This window comes from Semicossyphus pulcher, unplaced genomic scaffold (assembly GCF_022749685.1).
Source record: "Semicossyphus pulcher isolate SPU_LCO1_2020_fin unplaced genomic scaffold, fSemPul1.0.p SCAF_4, whole genome shotgun sequence".
Classification (NCBI taxonomy): domain Eukaryota; kingdom Metazoa; phylum Chordata; class Actinopteri; order Labriformes; family Labridae; genus Semicossyphus; species Semicossyphus pulcher.
The window spans coordinates 16,964,992-16,988,723 of NW_027211715.1; the positions used below are offsets into that span (position 1 = coordinate 16,964,992).

At 42.7% G+C, this 23,732-nt stretch overlaps 1 protein-coding gene across 2 annotated transcripts in view; it reads right to left on the reverse strand.

Annotated features, from left to right (window-relative positions):
* Positions 1–23,732, reverse strand: part of tle2b (TLE family member 2, transcriptional corepressor b) — an 81,782-nt gene that overhangs the window by 20,213 nt on the left and 37,837 nt on the right. The window contains exons 5-8 of one of the 2 annotated variants that reach the window (XM_069679310.1): positions 8,700–8,762; positions 6,341–6,415; positions 3,631–3,808; positions 2,435–2,451 (exon numbers count right to left, since the gene is read on the reverse strand). In XM_069679310.1, coding sequence (XP_069535411.1) covers positions 2,435–2,451; positions 3,631–3,808; positions 6,341–6,415; positions 8,700–8,762 — 333 coding nt within the window. Of the gene's footprint in view, positions 1–2,434; positions 2,452–3,630; positions 3,812–6,340; positions 6,416–8,699; positions 8,763–23,732 lie in introns of both variants that reach the window. The other variant, XM_069679309.1, reaches the window with a different exon arrangement.

The following is a 23,732-nucleotide window of genomic DNA, read 5'->3' on the forward strand; positions in this document are numbered from 1 at the left end:
TCTGGTCCCTCTCTCTTTTTCCAATTTCACTCTCCATCTCCCGCTAACCTCCTCCCCCTTGTCTCCCTCCCTCTCTCTCTCTCTCTTCCTCTCTGTGTTATCAACAGTCACAGCGATGAAGGCCAGCTGTCCACTGCAGCCAGTACAGTAAGGGAGTGTTCACACAGCTTTCATAATGCAGCCAGAGAGAATAGAATAAACCATAGACGTCCGCTGAATTTCAATCAGCCCATTTGCACTGCATTAATTCTCCAGGCAATTAACAGGGACGTTTAACTACAGTGACATGAAAAATGTGAAAAACCTGCGAGGCCAGATGAACACTTGTGTACATTTCATGTTTCACTGCAGGTTGCAGTTATTCAATTTTTCTAAGGATGGATTTTGTTTGTTTTTTAAGCCCATCAGTTACAATAACCTGAGTCACCGTCCTGTCACATCTCACCTCCACAGCTAATTAAATACTGCTGAACCTGTGTGTGTTACTGAACACTGAGTAATGCTGCATTCACATGGAGTCGGGCAGACAGAAGGCTGCGTATGGACAACACTGAACGCCACAGGAAAAGCAAACAAAAGGCAAAACAACACAAACAAACTGCAGGAAAAAACACAAGAAGTCATGCAAAAAAATAAAATTAATGTTAAACAACCAACAAACGTTAGGTCATTCATTTCTTTCTAACAGAGATAGTGAACGGAGAACTGCACTTGGTGTTTCACCTGTTGTGTGTCTGAAAAAGAGGTGGTTCAGACCAGATTTTAAGCTAACTGTTGTCTAAATCATCATTTTTTTCTCCTTGTTTTTTAGAGCTATGTAATAATAAGGTTGTAAATTAGCGGTGGACTGCAAAAAGTTTAAATATTTTAACTTCAGAAGGCGATGCAGTCTGCTTACTCTCTGCTGGCTTCAGACAATTTCACTGTCCGGCTCTCATCCAAAGAAAGTGACATCTGATTTTGCCTCTGCTGTCGATATGTGAATTAGCACAAGTCAATATTTTGAGCAAAATAAAAGGCGAGTGTGTTCTTGCCTCCGCACAGTAGGCTAATGCACAGCTCCGGAAAAAAAGTAAGAGACTACTCCAAACGTTCCTTAAATCAGCATCTCTCTCTTCATGTCACGGCCAGCCCAATCCAGATCTGAACCCCGCTAAAACCTCCTGAATGTGATCAAGACGAAGATGGATGGTCACATGACATCGAACAAAGCCGAGCTGCTTGAATTTTTGCGCAGGGTGGCGCAACGTGACAGACTGGTGGAGAGCATGCCAAGACGCATGAGAGCTGTAATTAAAAATCAGGTTATTCCACTAAATATTGATCTCTGAACTCTTCCTGAGTTAAAACATTCTGTTGTTTAAGGTTAACATTATTTGAGGTCTGAAAAACATCTTTTTTACATCTTTTGTTTATCTTAGCCCGTCGTCATTTGCTGCGAATAAAAGACCTAACTGAGAATATTTGATTTGGAAGTAGGAGAAATGTTGTTTACAATAAGACTAAAGTTTATTCTACACAAACACAAACCTATAAATAGTACATTCAGAGAAAAACAGATTTATGCAGTTGTCTTTTATTTGTTCCGGAGCTGTATAAATCCGTACGCTCTTCCTTACACTGTTTAATAATCTGTAATAAGTTAAGTGTTTGAAAGATGTTGTACATAAATAAACGGTGAAAGCAGATTTTATAGAGGTCAGGGTGTATTTTCTGTCTTTGTGGTGACACTTAAAAACAAAACAGTCATGGACTGTTTATATCCCTTCATGATGAGCATGTTTGTGTTGTGGTGCAGTGGTTTCACTAGTTAACAGCAGACAGACAAAGGAGTCGTTTAAATGGGAACATTTCCTCCTCTGTTCTGGCAACCGTGCAATTTTACACCAAATATTAACTGTTGACACAAAAGAGCAGATTATGTTTGGAAATATCTTTTAAATGGGTATCAGTGGTCTGTTAGGAAATATTTGTATACAGCAGAATCTAAGAGGAGTCCTGTGGTTGAATAGCAGTGTTAAGAAAGCATTTTAATCACTTTGTACAGACACTAACCGCCGTGTTTTGGGCAGTAAGCCATTTCACTGGGTTTTAATCCTTTCACTTGTTCTGTAAGTCTCGTAGATTACCAGAACATTTGTGGGGTTGATAAACAGTTGCTTGTTCATCCATCCAGTCAATTTGTCCTTTCCTGCAGATAACAGCGAAGTGCTGTGAGCTCAGATGTTGGTGTGATGCAGGAAACCTTGGGAAGCTCAAGGTTGAGAGCGCTGAGCGGCTATTGTGCTAGCGTGGAGCTGTGCTACTCCTGGCTGAGCTCCAGCAGTACGCAGCCTTTTTTTAGAGGCCACTTTACAGCGCGTCTCCATTTCCATCCGTTTATCACTGTCACACACACACACACACACTGAACACACACACGCAAGCTACTCACCCTGCTGGGTGCTCCCTCTGGGACGGGGCGGAGGAAGGTAAGGAAAGAGAAGAGAGGAGAGAAAAACGAGAGAGTGAGGGAGAGGAGTAAAGGGGAGAAAGAGAGAGTTTGACGTCAGTCCTGATAATAATAATAACAACAGTCAGCCAAGGTTACACTGAACCACCACTGCTCCTCTCTAATAGAGATACAGACCCGCTATTGTGCCTGATCCCAGTCTGCTCTCTATCTTTCCCTCTCTGTTCTCCAGCAGACAAAGCTCGCTGTCTTCCCCTGCTGCCTCTTTCAACGCTCACTATCTTTACACTCATGCTTCCTCTCATATGTAAGAACACACACACACACACACACACACACACAGAGATGTGTAACACTCCAATATGAACACACTGATCCCTCTATCTCTCTCCCTTTCTACGCTCACTCGTTCCTTCCTTTTCTTTTCTTTCTGGCTCTGGCGTTATTCATGAGAAAGTCTCTCTTGGCTCGGTGCCTGAAACAGAGAGCAAAGATAAGATATTGTATCGGGGTGAACGAGAGTTCGCAGGGAGAAAGCGTTTCTCCTGCATTTACACAAGTGGCTTGAATACGTCTGTCCGTATTATGACAGCAATCTAAACAGGGAAGTTCAAATTCAGTCCAAGACGTGACTCGCTGCGCAACTTACACAAAGGCAGCCTGTCACAAATGATGTATAGAACTGCTTTGCATTTTATCTGCTCTGAGAAATTATCTTTTTCTTATTCTGCAGAACTCTGAAGTCAGAGCTCCAGAGGTGTGTCTTATCTAGTATGAAACTAATTGAAATAAACACAGCATGCAGAGAGAACAAACAGAAATACAAACATGTTTTGAAGGAAGAGATCACTCTTGCATGATATCTGATTGTTTCATTCTGGATGGTTTCCCAGAATCTGTAACTCAATCTCGCTATTATTGAACTCGCTAAACATCGTCTCAAAGTGTTTAATAGTGCAATTGACTTTCAATAATGGAACCTTTTGCGTAGACTGACCTTAAACAGAAGCACTGATTTTCACTGCAAAAACTTCAGTCACATCTTCTTGTAAATGCTGTGTGGTTTTAGATCATTTAAGGTAAACTTCCAATGAACTTCAGGTATTTTAACCACGCCCCTTTTCTCATTAATGACAGCAGATGCGACTAGCTGCAGGTCACAAGATCCGCGTTCTTACCTCTGAGATGTTCAGGGTCAAGGTGGTTTCGATCATCTTTGGAGGCCAGGTGAGCCGAGACCCCCAGTGCCCCGGTCAGAGCAAGAAGCCCAGAACCCCCCGCACCCAGGGACAGGCCTGATGGGTGAGGCGTCAGGGGGATGCCAGGGGCGTGGTGAGACAGGTGCTGGAGCTGCTGCTGCTGTGGCCACAGGGAAAGGAGGGAGTGGGAAGGGAGGAAGGGGTCGGGGAGGGTTGGTGTGATACAAGGGGGTGGGTGGTTAGAAAAATATAAGCAGGAGAAAGTGACAAAGACCAAAGGAAGGAAGGAGGGAAAAAAAGTAAGGGGAAGAGGGGGTTGTGTTTGGAAAAGCGGAGAGATGGAGAGGAGAAAGGGAGGAAGTAAAAAGAGATGAAATCCACACGGACAGCTCAACAGCGAGAGAGGAAAAACGATGAAGGAAGAGAGGATGTTAAAGAGATTAGTGGATTAAGAGGTGAGAGAGATGGACACCAAGGACGAAAAGGAGGAAGAGAGAGAAGGGGAGAAGGAAATTAAATGCTCATGATACACGGGGAAATGGAGATGGAAACCGAGACACGAAAGAGCGGGGCGAAGGATGGGATTTATTATGAAGGAAAGGCAAGACAGAGAACGAGGGCAAGAGAAAACACAGAGAGAGGGAAGGAAATGTTTGAGTCACAGAGTAAATGATGGGGAGGAACGGAGGGAAGTCATGGTGGAAGCAGCGAGGAGTGAAAGAGAATTAGACGAGCAGGAGGGAGACCAAAGGGAGAGGAGGGTAAATGAGCGCAGGAAGAGGGAGGGAAAGTGTGCAGAGGCGAGAGGAGAAGATAAGATGTAGGAAAAAAACTAAAGGCAGAGGAGAAATGAGGACATTGTAAGAGGAAGAGAGATGAAAAAATCCACAAGGAAAAAGAGCAGAAAGACAAAGAGGAAGCAGGGAAAAGAGGATGATGGGGGATAGAGAGAGAGAGAGAGAGAGAGAGGAGAGCAAAGGAGCAGCTACAGATAAAGAAAGGCTATTATCCTGAAGGGAGCATTATGATGTGTTTTTCGTGTGTTGTTTTGTCAGGCTGGTGTGTTGGACACACATACACACATACAAGCACACACCTCAGAGACAGCCGTGTTTGTAGTGCTGCGAAGAACAAAGGGCTCTAAGTAGACAGTAATGTGATCAGTGCTCCGACAAGCTCCGGAAAGCCCCGTCGACTACAGCACTCACGACCATCCCTGTGTCTGTCTGTCTGTGTGTGTGTGTACATATAAACACACATGTGCAGACAAGCATACGCTGCTCTTGGTCAGGTGATTATACATAATTAAATGCAAGTGTATGTGTATGTGTGGAAAATGTTATCAGTGCAACTCTTGAGATTAGGTATGTATTTTCTCACATGAGCGTGTGTCAGTCTGCTGTGAGCTTCAGTTTATGCTGCACATGAAACGTGTTTTGTCCAGAAAGCTCTGATGAGTTTAACGCATATAAAACCTTGAAACTGAGCTGTAATTGATGCAATACACACCATACTGTAGTAGCACAGTGAGTAGACAGTATTATGATAAAAAACATAATACTGATTATACTGAAAATACTGTTTCTGTTCTTTAATGTTTTTTAAACGAGGACTTCAAAATAAGACACTGAACAGAAGCTGCCATGTTTAAAGCCCTGTCTTTTGGAAAGTTAGACCGGCTACTAGGGCTGCACATTTAAGCGAATATTAATCCTAATAATGATTTTGGCTTCCCACGATTAAATAAACATGATTGACTGCAATATTGATGTTTGAAAAGTCGGCCGTAGAAACTCTGCTGCATATCAAATCAAGCGCTCCCTAAACTAACAGCCATCAAGAGTTGTTCACTTCACTTTTTAGGGAGCTGACATGTCATGAGCGCCCACCTTTCAGAGGCAAGAGTTTAGAGTGCAAGAGTAAACAACAGAGGCCGTGTTTCAGTTCAGCAAGTGACCATGTTAACTGGCGACTTTCAGCCAAATGCGTCAGTGGTTGTCGTGGTTACAGCAGCTGTTGAAAACGGGAGGAGAATAAAAGCTGTCCTCGTGGACACCTCTTTGTTGTTTTTCATTACGATCTCGAAATATACTCATCTGTTACGTCTGATAAGTGTTGTTTGTGCAAAGCGTATGAAGGACAGGTTAGCTTCCTCCGATTGGATGGTCAGTTGACAATGTGTAGGCGAGCTGATTGGCTGGTTAGCTGAGGCGTAAAGAAACGGCCAAAATTCATGCTTGTAATTTGATAAGAAATTTGTGTCTGTATCTCAGACTTGAAATCTCATAGTTGAAAGTATTGTTGCTCTCAGCCGCACAGGCTACTCTAAAATGTAATAGATTTTTGGTCAACAGCTATCTCACTCGTAGCACTGATTCATTACATTTTGGTATATTCAGTTACATCTTCAAAATTTGTAACAGTGTCCAGTAAAATAGTCATACAGGAGCACTGCCACACATGTATTTATGATGCTTTATATAACCAACGCTGAAGAAGAGATGCTAATTATGTTATTAAATTATGTTTACATTAATGCTACATCCATTTTTACACATTACATTACATATTTGAAGATCAGTGACAAAATAATTTAATCAGCCGACTCCCATCAGTGCCTTGCTAACGTGTGTGTGTGTGTGTGTGTAGGTGTGTGTTTGTGTTGTCATGTTGAATGGAGGTGACTCACCCCGATAATGGCGTTGAGCTCAGCCATGGTGACCTGCTTGGCCCTCTCCACTGCTTGGACCACCTGTTGCTGGTGCTACAAACACATAGCAAGAGTACATAAACACACATTAAATGTTACAGATAGGAAGTGAGGAGGAAGGCTGGTTTTCTCTGCAGCATCGCTCACGCTGTGTGTCACAGATATAATATAAAGTAAACATAACGTATAGTGCAGGGACACAGCAGGAACAATGTAATGAAGCAAACTTGAGAAAAGGTGTTCAAACATCTAGAGTCTGCTTGTACAGGATGCATAAATATAACCGTCTTTATTCTGTCTTTATTGGGCAACAATGCATGCACACAACACAAACACAGACAGTCTCACACACACAGAAACACACATACTGTACATACAGCCAGACACGTACACACACACACACAACCTCAAAGACACACTAACTAAAAACTCACTTCTGTTGACACAAAATCCGAGTGTAATCAGTCACAAAAAAACGCAAATATGCATTTGTGCAACAGTGCTTGCGCACACACACTCACATACACACACAGAGCCACACACACAGTGTCAATATTGATCAGACTGACAGAGCTGTGACCCTCTCGTCTCCAGGGAACAAAGTCATCAGAGCACACTCACACTCACAGACAGGAAGACGTGTGTCTGCACGTTTGTTCTCCCATCTACACACGCAATACAATCGGTGCTCACACAGGAGCAGCAGACTCACACACGCACATATACATAAATAAATTAACAAAAGAATAATATACACTTCAATTACTCTGCTCCTCTTTCTTATTTAAGTTGAACGGAGCGGAGATAAGATGAGGCACACAGGCGCAGATGTTGATAATGTTGCTGCATGACAAGAAAAGCTCATTTTAAAAGAGTGGCAGTAATTCAAAGATAATGTTGGGAAAATAAAGTCTTCAGTCCTCTTCAAGTCAGAGAGCCGTCTTTATGGAATCATAAGCAGTTGTCTCTTATGGCTTAATAAGTAGTTGTTTCATTTTTCCACTGACACCAAGGGGAACTTTCAACGTTTGATATCAATGTTTAAAGTGATAATAATTTAAATAAATGTCTGTTAAGTCACCATCTATCGCTGAATGAGGTAACACGATGGTGATTGAGCCTACGGCCGACTGATGAAAGCCTTTGTATTTGCAGTATTATGGACTGGGTGTCTGTTGGAACATTCGTGGGAAAAAATCACAAGCGGCGCCCAGTTAGTGACGCTCTTTCCACCCAGCAGTGGTTGGTCTGCCAGAGAGGGTAGGCGGAGCTTTTCCGGTCTCTGCAAGTAAAGTGCGAGTAAACAGTAATCTACTCAGATGAAGGCAAACAGTCTGAAAAGGAAAGCGACCGTCAGCGAGTTACAACCGGAGCCAACCGTGGACGTCACACATGCAACACTGTCTGGATATCTGGGAAGTGTGCTCTCGCAATTACAGTTTATTGCCAGAGGTGACGCCAAAGAGAACGAAACTGAGATCTTCGAGAATAATAACTTGAATAAGTAATTTTTCAACTGACACCAAGGGGAACTTTCAACGTTTAATATCGATGTGTAATGTCAGTACCTCTTGCCCTTTAACAGACAAGTTGGTACAGAACCACAAGAGCACATCTGAGGCTGATGCAGCTCACAGCATCATGTGGACATTACATTATTTGATGCCTCAGATTCATTCTGATGCATGTGTGCCCTCGCTTTTATTATGAAGAAAAATTTAATTGTGCTAACAAAATAATTAACAACAAACAGCACTGAGCTTTATCTGCTTTATTCAGCAGGATTCACCCATGTGCAATAATTAACAGTATTTACATGTTTGCTTTATTTTTTTATTCAATAATTGGCCTGATTGTGTTTAATGAAGGTTTATTTAGTAAAGTATGGGGTTTAATAGGACACTATTTGTTGATTGATTTGCTTTTCAAACAGAGAGAAATGTCCACAGAGGACGAGCTGTGTTGTCATTAATATGCACAATGTTTTAAAATGTACAAGGTGTGTGTAACTTGTATGGGGGAATTTAGAGGTATCTTTAACTAAAGTCAAAGTAGCAAAAACACAGTCCCGATATATTGTGTTACAAGTAAAGGCCAGACTTTCTAAAGTTTTATCATTTACAAGTAAAAGTACAAAAGTATTACCTTCAAAATATTCTGAATTTACACATTTCTTTTTACTTTCTTAGCACAAAATCCATCTACTCTGCTTTATTTCCGATTCTGAATGCATAGAAAATATGATATAAGCCTGGAGTGTGAATAATCGTCTCCTCTCTTTGTGTGTGCACATTCTGTGAGTGTGTGTGTGTGTGTGCCTGGCAGCGGTGACACTCACCTCTTGAGAGAGGAAAGGGATGATCTGAGCGCAGATGGCACTGAGACGCTTGACAATCTCCGCCTGGGATGAAAAAAAAAAAAAGAAGAGAAGCGAGAGACAGAAGGAGAGAGAGGGGAAATATATGATCACTTCCTGTACTGTAGGATAATAAGAGCACAGTGAACAGAGCTTATGATGCACCTTTACAGCACATTAAGCCTCTGCTGCATTAAAACACCTTTCTAATGAGCGAGGCCTGTCAGCGACGACTCTGAGACTGAGAGAAGAAGACTGTGGAAAGATGGAGGCAGCATTACAGTTCTAGTCATCTGCTCTTTTAGCAGCATCACACTCTCATTTACACTCTCTTACCCTTTTCAGTCTCTCTCTCTCTCTCACACGCACACACACAAACATATGAGCGAACAAACACACACAAAAAAAAGGCAAATGCTTCTAAGAATTTCTCTCCTCTGCCTGTCACAGCCGGCTATTCAGTGCCATTACATTCGTCCATTTCCTAAAAGTCGTAAAAAACATAAAAATGCTTTTTTCTTACCCGCACGCACGCACACACACACACACGGCAAACCAAGTACACCAACAGGAGAACACAGCTGCCCACACACACAATACAAGCGTACACATAAAAACATAAGCACACACTCCCTCTGTGTCGCACACGCACACACACACAGTGAGCCTCTGCGGTGTGTCTAATTCTATCTGTCTGAGTGCCCTCAGCCTCATTTTGTTCTCTTCTTCACTCAGCCGTTCTCTCTTTTTCTACAACAGCTCTCACACTGAGCCATTATTACCCTATTCATCCTCTTCCTCCCTTCTCTCTCCCCCTCTCATCCCTGGCTCGCTTTGTCTCATTTTCTCCCATCTCTGTATTTCTCTACATTATTTCCTTTCTCCTCGTTTTAATCTGTCCTCCCTCTTTTCTGTCCGCTGCCCCTTTTTTTCTTCCTCTTACATCAGTCGCTCTCTCCTGTTTTGTCTTTGTTACTTTGCCGTCACACATCATCACGGCCGTGCTACATTTTTTTCGTTTTCCCTCCTTCTACCTATTTAGCTTCCTCTCTCTGTGTCCCTCTATCCTTCTGACACATGTTTGTGGCACTTGAAGATACTAGAGAAGGAGAGAGAGACAGCAAAGGGGCGATGGAGGGCAGAGAAATAACTGACAGGGCTGTATACACTATCACACACACACACACACACGCACACACACACACACACACACACACACACACAGCCTGTCAGTCACAGCCTGTCTCATCGTGACTTCATAAACGGGCTATCAACAAACACACAGCTCTGTTTCAAGGACAGACAGTCTTATCACATCACACATAGGCCAGTGTGTGCGTGTGTAGTTTGTGTATAATCTTCTCCTTTAATTCATTTTAAAACATTTTATTACGTTTGTTTGCCTGAATACCCTACTTTTCTATTCAGTTATAGCTGATAAGACAGTAAGGCACTTGCATGTAGGGAGGCCTGCGTCCAGACCAATAACGGCTGTATGAGCTGGCTATCTGTTTCTAGTCTGAATGAACTTCAGCGCCAAGTCTTGGAACTTTGAAATGTTCTGTTATCAGTAAAAAACGTCCCAATTCGACTTCAACGTAATCAGCAAATTGGCCATCTCCGACAGAGGTCTTCAGCATTGGACACAAACAGCAACATACTGAAAAGAAATAATAACAGAGAGGAAACAAAGAGAACAAAGAAAGAGAACTTTTGCTTGATAACATGGACACATTAAAGAGCAAAAAATGCTTTCCGTGCAGTTTTCAATCAGGTCCGGCTCTATTCCAAGATTACATCCTCAGACCAATTCACAAATGGGAATTAGTCTGGAACATCTCCGTTCATTTCAAAAGGTCAGTATCAACCGCCACACACCAAAATGTCTCTCCGGACGCAACTGGATGGACGAAAAGCCAAACAAAGCAGCGAACTGTGATGTAGGACTGAGCTGCCAAATTGCATTGGAAAAACAGCAAACACATGTCCCTTATCAGCAAAGGTTTTAGGGGTGGTTGTTTTTCTTCTTCGAGACAAAATATACGGACGAATTCAACAGAAGGTTCCAAATAGGGCTGCAGTGGTTAGGGTTGTCGCCTCACTGCTAGAAGGTCCTAGTTCGAATCCCGGTTCGGACGAAGTGGAAGTGGGGCTTTCTGTGTGGAGTTGGCACGTTCTCCCCCGTGCATGCGTGGATTCTCTCTGGGTACTCCAGCTTCCTCCCACAGTCCAAAGACATGCTCGTCAGGTTCATTGGTGACTCTTAAATTGCTTTTAGGTGTAATTGTGAAAGGTTGTTTGTGTCAGCCATGTGACTGACTGGCGATCAGTCCAGGGTGTACCCCACCTCTCGCCCAATGACAGCTGGAATAGGCTCCAGTCCCCCCACGGCCCTGAACAGGATAAGCGGTATAGATTATGGATGGATGGATGATTCCACATCAGCGGCAGCCATCTTGATTTTTTACGTAAATGCCTCAACGGCGCTAATTTGTACAGTTATCGTAACAAAAACGTTGTGATTGGCCACTTTGGTTAGTTTATTGATGAGTGTATCTCTAGGTGACCAATTACAACTCTTTTATTGATGAATTAATGAATGATTTTGGCTACATAAGCCCCTTTTACAACGCCTGTTTAAGATATGACTGTTAAAGTGGTTTAGCCGCTGAGCCAGCATCGGAGGTAGTAACAGAAATGTAACAGATGTGTAACAGAGATGTAACAGAGATGTAACAGAGGTGTAACAGTGGCGGAGCAGGCAGGATGGAGCAGAGCCATGTGTTTGTATTTCAATTTATACAAGGCCAACCACAGGAACTAAAAATATAGTATATTTTGCACCTGCTACATAATGTTGCTGATCAACTTCTGCAGCATCCCACACACTCCAGCGTTATAGCTGAGAGGCAGTGGAGGGGGCCGTGAGTGCACGATGCCAATCAGGCGATGGGTTGACAATAGAGTGAAAGTGAGCTGGGCTGAAGCAGTCTGAACTGGGCCAGGTGTCAGAAACAACACGGCACAGTCTCTTTCCACAGCCCTGCCAAAGCACAGCCACCAGGGAGCATGCTGGCAGAGAGCGGCCGGATGGAGGGATGAACGGATGGAGGGATGAATGGATGGGTAGATAGACAGGAAGAAAGAGGGCTGGTCAATAAACACCTGAGGGCAGATCGGCTGCCAACTGGCATGCAGACAGAGAGAGACAGATAAAGAGAGGTTTTAAGTGAAACAGAGATAAAAGAGGGGAAGAGAGAGAGAAGGACAAAAAGGCTCTTCATTTAGGAGAGCAAACATTTCTAATTTGATTCTCCAAAACAGACAAAAAGATGGAGGGATGAGAATCAGAAGGACAAAAGAGAAGAGAAGACAGAAGAAGAAGAGGAAGAAGAGAACAACAGAAAAAGGACAGTCTGTTCCAGAGGCTGCGAGGCGCGTATTAGCCTGTCAGATTCTGAGGGACACACACACACACACACACTGGCAGCATGCTCAGACTTGTCATCTCGTCAGATCACTGACAGGATGATAATCACAACCAGCAAAACGTTTATACGATCACAGTGTCTTGTTTCGGCACAGTGATACCACCTGAAGTGAGTGAAAAGGTAACACACACACACACACACACACACACACACACACACACACACACAGACAGGACGTTTATAGTTATATAGATTATTACAAATGAACCAATACCTATATTATGTGCACAAATGCGACTGAGTTTCTAGATTGGTTGAGTCAACTAAAGTGCACCAACAAACACACATAAAAAACAACACTTAAAGTTAAAGTTTGCAAGTAACCACATGATCTCACCAGCAGTAACAAAAACACAAAGCACGCTGTGCTGATTCAAACGATCACTGTGAGACAGGAAACAACTGACAGTTCAGTCGTGACCCGAGAGGAAGTCTCTGCAACTTGGCAAAAGCAGAGAGTCAAGCAGAGTTTAGCACTTTGCAACGGTATGCAAAAGTCTATTATGTTGTTCAACTCCTTCAACTTCAGCTCCTCTGTCTGTATATATATATATATATCTGTTTATACAGTATAAGTTAAGGACAGTTAATTGTAGTTACGCTGTTCCTGTAGTACATCAGGGTTGCAACAGTTAGTAGACGTTGATAAAGATGTATTCCAAAATTAGTCGGCAATGAATTTAATGGTCGATAATTAGTTGGTTACGTCATCGCGCGTGTTTGTAACATCATATTCCTGAGCTAAGCTGCTTAGGAGTGAGTCATCTCACATCTTTACTATCTCCGCTGAGAGCTGCACATGCAAAACAGCAACTGGGAAGCGACAGATAAACAAAACATAGCAAAATAGCTCCGGCGGATGCAACACCATCGCGTCCTAAAACGTCTACAGTCTGGGAGCGTTTCAGCCTCAAAAGCAATTCATGTTGCAATTAGTCGACTAATCGATTCAATAATCGATCACTGGCCGACTATCAAAATAGAAATTATTTGCAGCCCTGTCTTTTTAGAGTGAAATAATAGCAAGTTAACATGTTGGGCAAAACTACTGTGTGCTTCCTGTAAGCTCTTATAAAAACTATATTACCAATGAAAATGGAAAACAGCATCTCATATGAATAAATATAGTTTATCAACTGTTAAATAGCTCAATAGCACTACAATGTATTATAGTGTGTGTAATTTTCTGAGTCTAAAGCTGCAGGATGTTTTTTTTTTTATTGTAAAATGTCTACAATAACTTCACTGTTGTTGATAAAGTGACATCATGTTAGAAACCTTCAAGTTCATGAAAATGTAAGCACAAAAAGTAAAGATCATAGTTGGTGCAACAGCAATAAATTCATCCTCGACCAATCAGGAAGAAATCCACCAGAGTATCAGAGACAGTGAAAACAACATCTACACCAAATACTCAGAACCCAGAATGCATTGCAAGAGTTTGTAACCCTCAGTTTTTCTTGACTGTGAAAACTCATTCTCCTGCACTTTCTCCACCACTGGTATTACTACTGCTCCCTCTCTCTCTCTCTCTCTCTCTCTCTCCACCCACATGTTTAACCCACAGCACACACACACACACCGAGCTCCCGCCTGCTCTGTGAAGGCTGTCAAAAGGCATTCTAGGAAATGTAGTAAATGACTAAGTGAGGTGGAAATAGATGAGACAGGTGGGTAGATGGGGTGGTGGGTACACGAGCAAAAGAAAACAATAACATTCACACACAATAAGGCTTCACAGGCTGATGGTGTAACAGTGGATCTGTGTGAGGGATTTTCTTTAGATAATGAGCCGCCGTCTGACTGTTCTGACAGAGACAAAGCTTGTTTTAGAGGGAGGGGGTCCTATCACAAGAAGATCTGCCCCCTGGCTATTTTCTTTCAAATGCTTGGAATTACAAGGCGTGCAGCGTTGTGTAACTGCAGCACACCTACAGGCTTGTTCTGTAAGTGTTCTCTCTATGTAATGTCTTCTTATCAAGATCTGAGATGTAGGAAAGCTGAAAAAGAGGGAGAGATGACAGAAACTCAGCTCACATTAGTCTTTGTACTCCTTCACTACGCTGAACTGGATCTGAAACTACAGGGAATGGCACTTCCTTGTGAAGGATCAGCCCTGTATTTGGTCTCCCAGCATGACGGGCAAGCAACAGTGACCGCGTTCATCTTGCCAATAAAGCTGGGTGAATTTGAATGTGATGAGCGTGGGTTGGGGTTGGCACAGGAGGAGGGAGACGGTGCCCAGTGTGCTCGGGCACTGCCAGCTGTGCCAGCCTCTGAGTCCCACTACGGATGTGCGAGCCAGGAGCCAGCTTTATGGGGGAGGGGGCGTGTTAGTGTGTGTGTGTGTGTGTGTGTGTGTGTGTGTGTGTGTGTGTGTGGTACCCCACTACTCTGCTCACTATAATTGCTCTTAAAAAAAATCCCTTTTTTTCTTTTCTTTGCACTCCTCTCTGGTTTGAATACTTGAAAAGCACTTCACCTCCAACTGCAGAGGACTCCAGTTGTATCAGGCGACTTCATGTGAAAAGAATGCATGCCAGTCAATTTTACCTTGACAGAAAGTTATTTGTTATCACTATATTATAGGTTTTTCTGAGCTTAATCCAAAAGGCAACTGGACTTGGTTGAAGTTCTTGAAGGCGTTTCACTTCTCATCCAAAAGGCTTCTTCAGTTCAGCACTGAAGAATTACCATGACCTGGATGACTGAGAACCTTCACAGATATATTATAAGTTAAAAATGGTTTGATACGATAATATACGCAGCATGTAGCCGGTGTAGAACAAAAAGGAAGGATGAATATAAGAAGGAAGTACGGAGAGAAGTGGCCTTTCAGGGATAAGAGGGTGCGGACATTTCAGTATAACAGTGTATTTGAAATTTAACAATAGAAATAGTTCAAATGAAAAAGGTAAATACATGGGTTTTCAGTAAGTGCATAGTTTTCAATGAAATAGTTAACTAACAGTTTAATGGTCGGTTAAAAGATACTTTGGCTGATACATTTTTTCAGGATGCAGTTAGACCGAAAAGTTAATTTTGGACCCTGTTGGTGATCCTGAAAATATTTCTCTGTCGCACTGAGGTTACCCTGGATAAATAAATACCTCAAAGGTATTAGAAGTAGGATTTTTTCTTGCACTTTGTCCACAACACATTCAAACTAGGCTCCGCCTCCTGGACTCTTAGTCACCGGAAGCTCACTCTCACTCTCTCGTGCGAGAACACGCCCACCCCGCCGAGCTAATACCGGCAGCATCACGGTTAGCTTTGCGGTTAGAGGCCCATAAATGATAATTACATTATATTATATTTGTAAAAGTCTATATTTTATTTTTCTAGGAAAATCCTACTTATTATACTTTTAAATATGCACAATGTGTATTTTTATGCAAAATGATTGTTTACAATTTCCTACATAATAAACATTGTATCAGAGCTGGAGCCCATTAAGAGATGATGTCACTTTTTAGGCAAAAAACAACATTATCGGGTTCCAACTTCTCAGCTGTTAAATCAGCTCTTTTTTAATGTTCGATGATATTAATATGAATATTTGGGTCTTGATTGCTATTTTGTAATTGCTGACAGACAGACAGACAAAACCATTATCCTTCGCACCATCACCGACAGGTGGAGTGTATAGTTAATATTCACATCAGTCAAACAGAGCATGAGATGTCTGGATCATTAGCAGAAAAACAGTGTACATGATTTGCACTGGACACAGCCACATTATATATTACAGCGCCCGCAGTCAATGCACTACATGTGCATGGCTGGAGAATACCCTCATTTATTTTCAAGTGTCAGAGGATGTGTACATATCACACACACACACACCACACACACACTCACACACAATGCTGGAGCTTATCTCCGTCCCCTGCTCTCTAATTGGCCCGCTCTCCCCTCAGCTAACAGTTTAAGGTAAATATTTGTAGCCAATGACGTGCTAATCAGACACTGATTGGGTTTGCAGGCACAGAGCTGTGAATGAACGCAGCTTTTCCTGCTTCCTCTCCTTCCACCCCCCCTCGTCTTCCTTTCTCTCTCACTACATGCAATCAGTCTTCTTCTCTCTCTATTCTGCTGGCTCATTTCTCCTCTTCCACAGTATATCTCTTTCTCACTCTCTCTGTCGCGGCGTTTTGCCTCAGCACGCTTGGCCGTGCTCTTTTGCTCTCTCTCTCTGCCCTCCTTCTTATTCTCTTTCATTTCTTCCTCCTTCTTGCTCTCTCTCTCTCTCTGCCCTGCTTCTCTTCCAGAATCTCCTTCCTCCACCCTCCCTCTCTTTTCTTTTCTTGCTCAGTCTTGTTTTCCTCTCTCCGCCCTCACTCTCTCTCTCTCTCTCTCTCTATCGCTCTCCTCTGGGCAGCGTGCCAGCTCCTCTTCACTGGCGCTGAGCCAACTCCTCTCCTCCTCTTCGCCTCCTTCCCTCCCTCCCTCCCTCCCTTCCTCTATCCCCCTTGCCTCTGATTGATGGCCCCTCTATTCTGGAAGGAGAGGAAGGGAAACAGAGAAAGAGAGAGAGGGAGGAAAGGAGAGCAGCAAAGCACACATGAACACCGAAAAACACACACACACACGAAAACACTACAAAACACACACACACACACGTGCACAGAGGCACTCTGAGAATTGTGCACATGCACAAACACAACCACACACAAGTGCACACACACAAAAGCCATCGCAAACAGTCTTGCACACACACAAAAAAGCAACAAGGGCACACAGAAAACCAATCCAAACAGAGCAGAGGAGAGCACACACACAAAGAGCTGTGTGCAGAGCAAGCAGAGCCTCGCAGCATGAGACCAACAAGCACACACACACACACACACACACACAGACACAGACACACACACACACGAACAACACTTTCATAGACACATGCACACACATAAAAAGACACAGATTCAACCTTCAGAGCACTAACAATACAAGATAGGCAGCAGAAACATTTAGAATGAAAAACACAGACAGACAGCTCACTTCTACTGCTACAACACACACACACACACACACACACACACACACACACACACACACTAGCTGGAAATCAAGCATAGTTACCAACATGACAAATATGCATGTATTAGTCTGTATGTTAAGACACAGACACAAGGGTTAGTCGCATACCTTTGCAATGTGGCTATACACATGTGCTTAAAAAAAGTGCACATACTTAGAACGCGCACGCACACACACACACACACACACACAGGGAATCCTTCTCGGGCATGTTACAGTGGCTCACAGTTGGGTTTGTAGTTTTACAAACATCCAGATATCCTGTCTCTCTCTCTGGCTACATCACACCCTGAGCTATTAGTCACATTCACACGGTGCCAGCTCACCAGCTTGCACTGACAGACTGCATACGGCTTCAAACTCATGTCGTCCGCAATGCAATCAGACACATAGTAGCCAGAGTAGCGGAGCTGTCTGCGCAGTATGCATGCATGCAAAAAGTGTGCACATCACACACCAACAGACAAAGAGCCATTATATGTATCTGCCTCTCCGACTTCCCTGTGTCTGACCTCGAGTTGCTCGATCCGACGATGGGCACAGGTGGGACAATCTGTGGTAACACTGAGCCTCCCCTCGTCATGGTCACCCACTATTTTTTAACATGACATTTCATTTGCCTTCACTGTTGGAAACATGAGCCCCGTATAATGGCCTTGCCTATAGGGGCTGATAATTACTCCTTAATCCAATTGATGACATAAACGTGTAGGTTTAGCTGCCTTAATAGCCTACTTGCTAAATGTATTTATGTCCAGTAAACTGAAAGATAAAGAGTCTACAGCCATGCAAGGAGCTGCGTAGGGCTGCACTCAGGCACATGAGGCTTTAAGGGAAATGCTCGGTGTGAGAACATGCACACAAAGAGGGAGCCAATATGCTCATCGGTAGCGGGTATGACGTCATCCATTTTCACCATCTTAAATTAGCATTTTAGCATGCTAAAAATACAAAATTTACTTAAAAATTAAACTTTTGAGATGATGACGTGCAGAAGGAAAGTTAAGGGATCACCTGTTCATTCTGCGAGGATGAATGTCGAACTAAATGTTTAGCCAATCCTTCAAATAGATATCCAGAACTTTCACTAACTGGAGGGAAAGTTAGGAGAGCACCACATGCTTTAGGTTGCACTGTGTTGCTATATCCTGTGGGCAACATCAATGAAAATTTTTGTGCTGATCCATCTTGGACTTATTTTAAAGGAAAGAAGGAAAAGTCAGAGGAACAGTAAAGTAAATCAAAAATATCTTTGCAAAACCAATGGCTGTATATAAAGATGGACGACGCGTCTCCATCTGCTCTCATTGTACAATTTTGAAGCCATAATAGCCCCCGTGACGGGCGCTGCCATCTTGCACTGGTGACATCATTTGGAGCCAGAGTCTGCGCATTAGAGATCGCCGGGTGGAGCCGCTGAGCCACTTCCGCTATCCAAAACACACGTTTACCGAAAAAAACCAGCAGGGATCCCACACATCACCGTATTTAGCAGCAGAACAGCTTCTTGAGTTGGTCTGAGGTTCACAGATATGTAAACTTCAATGACTGTAGTGATTGTTTCAGTTGCGCCTCCTCTTGACGTTCCTCCTCTATTCTGCTAATCAGGAACAGATCGGCTGCAGGAGGCGTATTTGTCAACAGAGCTGTCAATCATCATTTTTACAGCATCAAATAATTAATTAAAAATAAACTTGTCAGAAAAATTAACACTTGGACGTGAATCAGCATGATAAGAACTAACTATAATGACAGAAACCATGTTTGAGAAACATATATTTGGCGTGTATTTTGACTTTATAATTTGACTCATGTCCCATCTGTTAACATGGAGGAGGCGGGCTTTATGACCTATGCTGCAGCCAGTCAGCAGGGGGCGATAGAGAGGGTTTGGCTTCACTTTTAGGGAGCTGTCATGTCGTCCATATTTTCATACAGTCTACGGTCAGAACACTATACGCTAGCTTCGCTATTATCCTTTGACCATATATTTTACATTAAATGACAAACTGTAAACTGATTTTACTACATTTGATTACTAATAGATATTTGAACATATGCTCGCCATGAATGCACTCATGGATCTTTATGCATAAGTAGGTTCCACTTGAGATGTGAAGCAGTCTCGGATAAAAAGCCAAATTCTGTGCAGCTGCTTCTTCGGGGTACTAGCACCATGTTTTTCCTATTCAAGCAGTGGTCACAGAACATGGTCAGACATGCAGCTGCTATCACATACATTTGATAGCCTTATGTTCACACACACACACACACACACACACACACACTCACACACATACAGATAAGCCAATACAGCCTGTGTAGCTACCCAGAGCTTCGCTGCCACGGTGACAAAGCCATTACGCTAAAAGGCTAGCTCCCTGGGAATTTAATCACTCGTTTTCTCTCTCATCTCATCTTTCTCTCTTTCTTTTCCACTGTTTTCCCTTCTCTCACCCTGTTTTCTATCATTCCTAAAGGGTTATATCACACTCTTTCCCACTCTCTATGCCTCATTATTCACAAATGAGCTCTGTTACACATGTATGCACAGGCATTCACACACGCTTTGAGAGGGAGAGACATCAAAGCTGCGAACGCACACACAGAGCACAGATGCCACAACACGTGCAAAGAGCGACTGCACACACCAACGATCAGAGTGCGAGCACATACCATAAACACAAACATGCGTACAAAGTCTTTTGACCTCCAGAAAGCCTGATGTGGTTGACCCACATATGCAGGCTCGTCTTAATCCAGCCCTTTAAATAAAATCAGTGGGAAAAAAACTCGGAACACAAGTGTGGGATTATCGACTGACTGGGTGGTGGGGATGACAAAGAGAGAAAGAGATGAGGCAGAGAGGATGGAAGGAGTGAGATGGAGGAAGTAAAAAGGGGAAAGAGAGAGAGAAGCCCAATCCTATTAGGAACCAAAGCGGTGAGTTGAAAATGAAGGCAGGTCTCGCTTGCACTCTTTCCCCCGCTCTCTTTTCCTCTCTCGTTCGCTCCCAAATGAAATACGGATTCAGGTCAGAACTTCAGCCAAGTATACAGACGAGTGCGCGCTCACACATGTGCACAAACACATGCATGAAAAGGCCAGACAGCTCGGGCTAATTAGGCAGGAGGATATACGCGCGCACACTTTTTTAGACACCACAAACAGATAAACACTCTCTCATGTGATCTCCCTCTCCGGCTTGTTTGTACTCCGTCTAGATCTTCTTCAGTCCCTGTTTCTGTTTTATTCATTCTCTCTGTTTATTTCATCACTCGTTTTTTTTCTCTCTCCGACTTTTCCCGTCAATTCTCAGCTCGTTCACAGATGTGTTTTAATTGTTTGTCTGCTTAAAGTTTATTTGGGATCTGGCATCGAATAGCGCAAAAAGGAAAGACTGGGCTACCCACTCTTTTCTGTCACACACACACACTGCTACACATGTGTGGTGGTGAAATGAAAGGAGGGAGCAGGAAGGAAGGACAGCCAGCTGCTTCATCTGTCCTCAGGAGTCCACAGGGGAAACAGTCTGGCTGCTGAGCATCCTGACTATCAAACACAGCTTCCTATAATATCCTGCCTGCTCTGTGAACCTCGCCGTCTCTGTATCCAGCATTGTGATACAGTATGTAGAGTCTATATATATGCTAACACTGATCCTATAATATCCTGTCTATAGTGTATGAACCTGCATGTGTATGGCAGTGCTCTTCATTGAAGAATAAAGAAATCTATATGTATCTATCCTGATAAGTATGAAGGTCAGGGATTCATCATGCTATGTTCGTGTTTGATGTTTCCCAGCTTGTAATTTTAAGGCTTTTAACTAATGCACTTATTATCCTAAATGCACTAAAATGAGTCATCAGCGAGACGTTCACTATCAGCTCAAGGACACACTGACACCAGTGATAGTGATGTGATGCTCTCTCTCACCTGCAGGCCATTTCTCTGTCTGTTTGCCCGTGAGTTATGGCCGATATTTTAGAAAATATTTAACACTGAAAGGTAAAAAAAATAAATAAATTGTCTGCCATTCATTGGTAAGTAAATCATTCATTTTTCTCTGATACTTACACACCTGAGGAGTCTCTCAGACAGAAACGTTCCTTCAAAGTAAAATGTGCAACACAACAAAGAGCACACTTGGCCTTGTTCGTTACACGGATGCAGAGAATTTGTGAAAGTAACACAGCCAGAAGAATGGGAATGTATAAGTTAGATATATAGGATAAAAATACTACTTTATTATTTAAATGTAGGGGTCGGAATCGCAGGGTAACTCACGATATGACAGGTGATATGTGGCCCACAATAACGTGTTAATATCACGATACGACGATCATATAATGATACATTACGATATCTGATTAACTTCTTCTTTGGCCAATTCTATCTGTTCACCTTACCTTTATTCATGTCATAAGCGTCACCGCGGGGAGTCATGAAGTAGTGACACAATGAGTCAAAACCGCGGGGAAATCTGTTTAGAGCGTTAAATATTTGTCAATTCAAATATCGATATTTGGCACCAGCCTATTGATAATTGTATTACACGAGTCAGGATGAAGATATATTGATATTTTGTCCCACCCCTATTAATAAGAGTAAGAGTCAGAAAAGGACTGAATGAGTAGTTACAGGTTGTGTATGTGGACTTCAGTGCCGGGGGAGAAGGGAGATAAAATTGTTCATAAACCTCACCTGACTTGACAAAAGTTTTAGTCTCTTCTAGATCTATATTCTCCTTCTGTAAAAGGATCTTGACCTTTTTAATATAACATTTGCAGATTATAAATATTTCCAACTCACTTTGTCTTAATTCAGTTGCCAAACACTTACAGACTCTAATAATGAAGCTCATTAATAAGACAAAGATGTTTGAGCCCTGCTTTGATATGTATATTAAATATTGATATTTATATATTATGTAAAATACACTTAACTTTTAAAGATTTTTTTCTCCTTTTGCCTTTATTTATAGGACAGCTGAAGAGAGACAGGAAATGTGGGGAGGAGAGAGTGGGGGATGACATGCACCAAATGACCAGTAGACCGGGAGTCATGCCTGCGATCAGTGCGTCGAGGACTGCAGCCTCTGTATATCGGCGTCTGCTCTACCAACTGGGCTAAACCAGCGCGCCAATACACTATTTATTAATACTAATATTTTTACTAGATATTGTTAAAAACCAAGAAGTCCAGCGTCACACATAATGAGCTATTATAAAAATTAAATGGTGACCCAGCTTTCAACTCCGAGGCCCCTCCAGGTTCTCGCTGTCTAATCTGTAATTAAGCTCCTTGCGGCCCTGGAGCGCTATGCCGAGCATCCTGCCGTATTAGGCTACAAAACGCAAACAAATTATGCAACAATCCCAGCTTACTAACATCAAGAATTTCTCCTGAAAACCTGAATCTGTGCAGGGCTCAGTGTGTATCCTTATGTAAAGCACATCGTGTTTAGAGGACAACCTTTGCGTCATCAGTGTTTCAATCATCAGCCACGCAGGCCTGACTCACACAGCCTGTTACTGGCTTATATTGATTTCTAAATAAATCCAGGGGACATTTATACACACATAAAAGTGGTAATGATCGTACATGCATAATAGTAATGGATCCAACACTGAGTCATCAAAATGTGTCAAAAAGAGGATTTTCCTGTTTGCAGTGATATGATTGTGTAGAGAATGTTGAGGAGGAAAATACATGAAGGATGCAACGTTATATAAGGCCACATTAAGACACTTAGTATGTGGTGCTTATTTACGACAGGAATTGTGTATGGTGGACTTATAGGAGCAGTGTTAAGAAACCAGTTAAGACACATTTACCTACGCTGTCCAAGTAGTTTACCTGCAGGTTAGGGGGTCTATTGAGAGCCACTAAGCGAGTAAAGACGCAATGGACCCAACAGGTAAAATCATCCATTTCATCTGAGAGTGGAAAGATGCACAATATGTGTGCACATGATGAATTAATACACATTCCACTGCACACAAGAAGAAAGAGCTATGTAACCATTTAAAGCTCCAAGGTTCAGTAATGATAGTTTTCAAGGCCAGGAAGTCAAAGAGTGTGCATCTCAGTAAAAACTTGTACATGCCTGTCTTCAAATCAGTGTCACTGTAAAAGATGCATCCTTTACAAACAGCAAGACATTACTCTTTTCCTGCCAAACAAGATATTTCATTCTGTAAGTTAATTATAACTGTAGAGAGTGCAAGCAAGAAACATTTTATCTAATCTAGAAAGACTTCTGTCCATTTGTAGCAAGCTAACCTCTTAACTTTATCAACAAGGAGACTCAGATCTCTCTTCAGAACCGTGCTGCAGATGCTCGATCGCCCGGTGGTGGCCAGCGCCATCTTCTACGCTGTAGAGTGCTGAAGACACAGGATGCTAACAGACTCAGTAAGCTCATCAGGAAGGCTGGCTCTGTCCTGGGAGTGGAACTAGAGTCTCTAGTGGAAGTGTC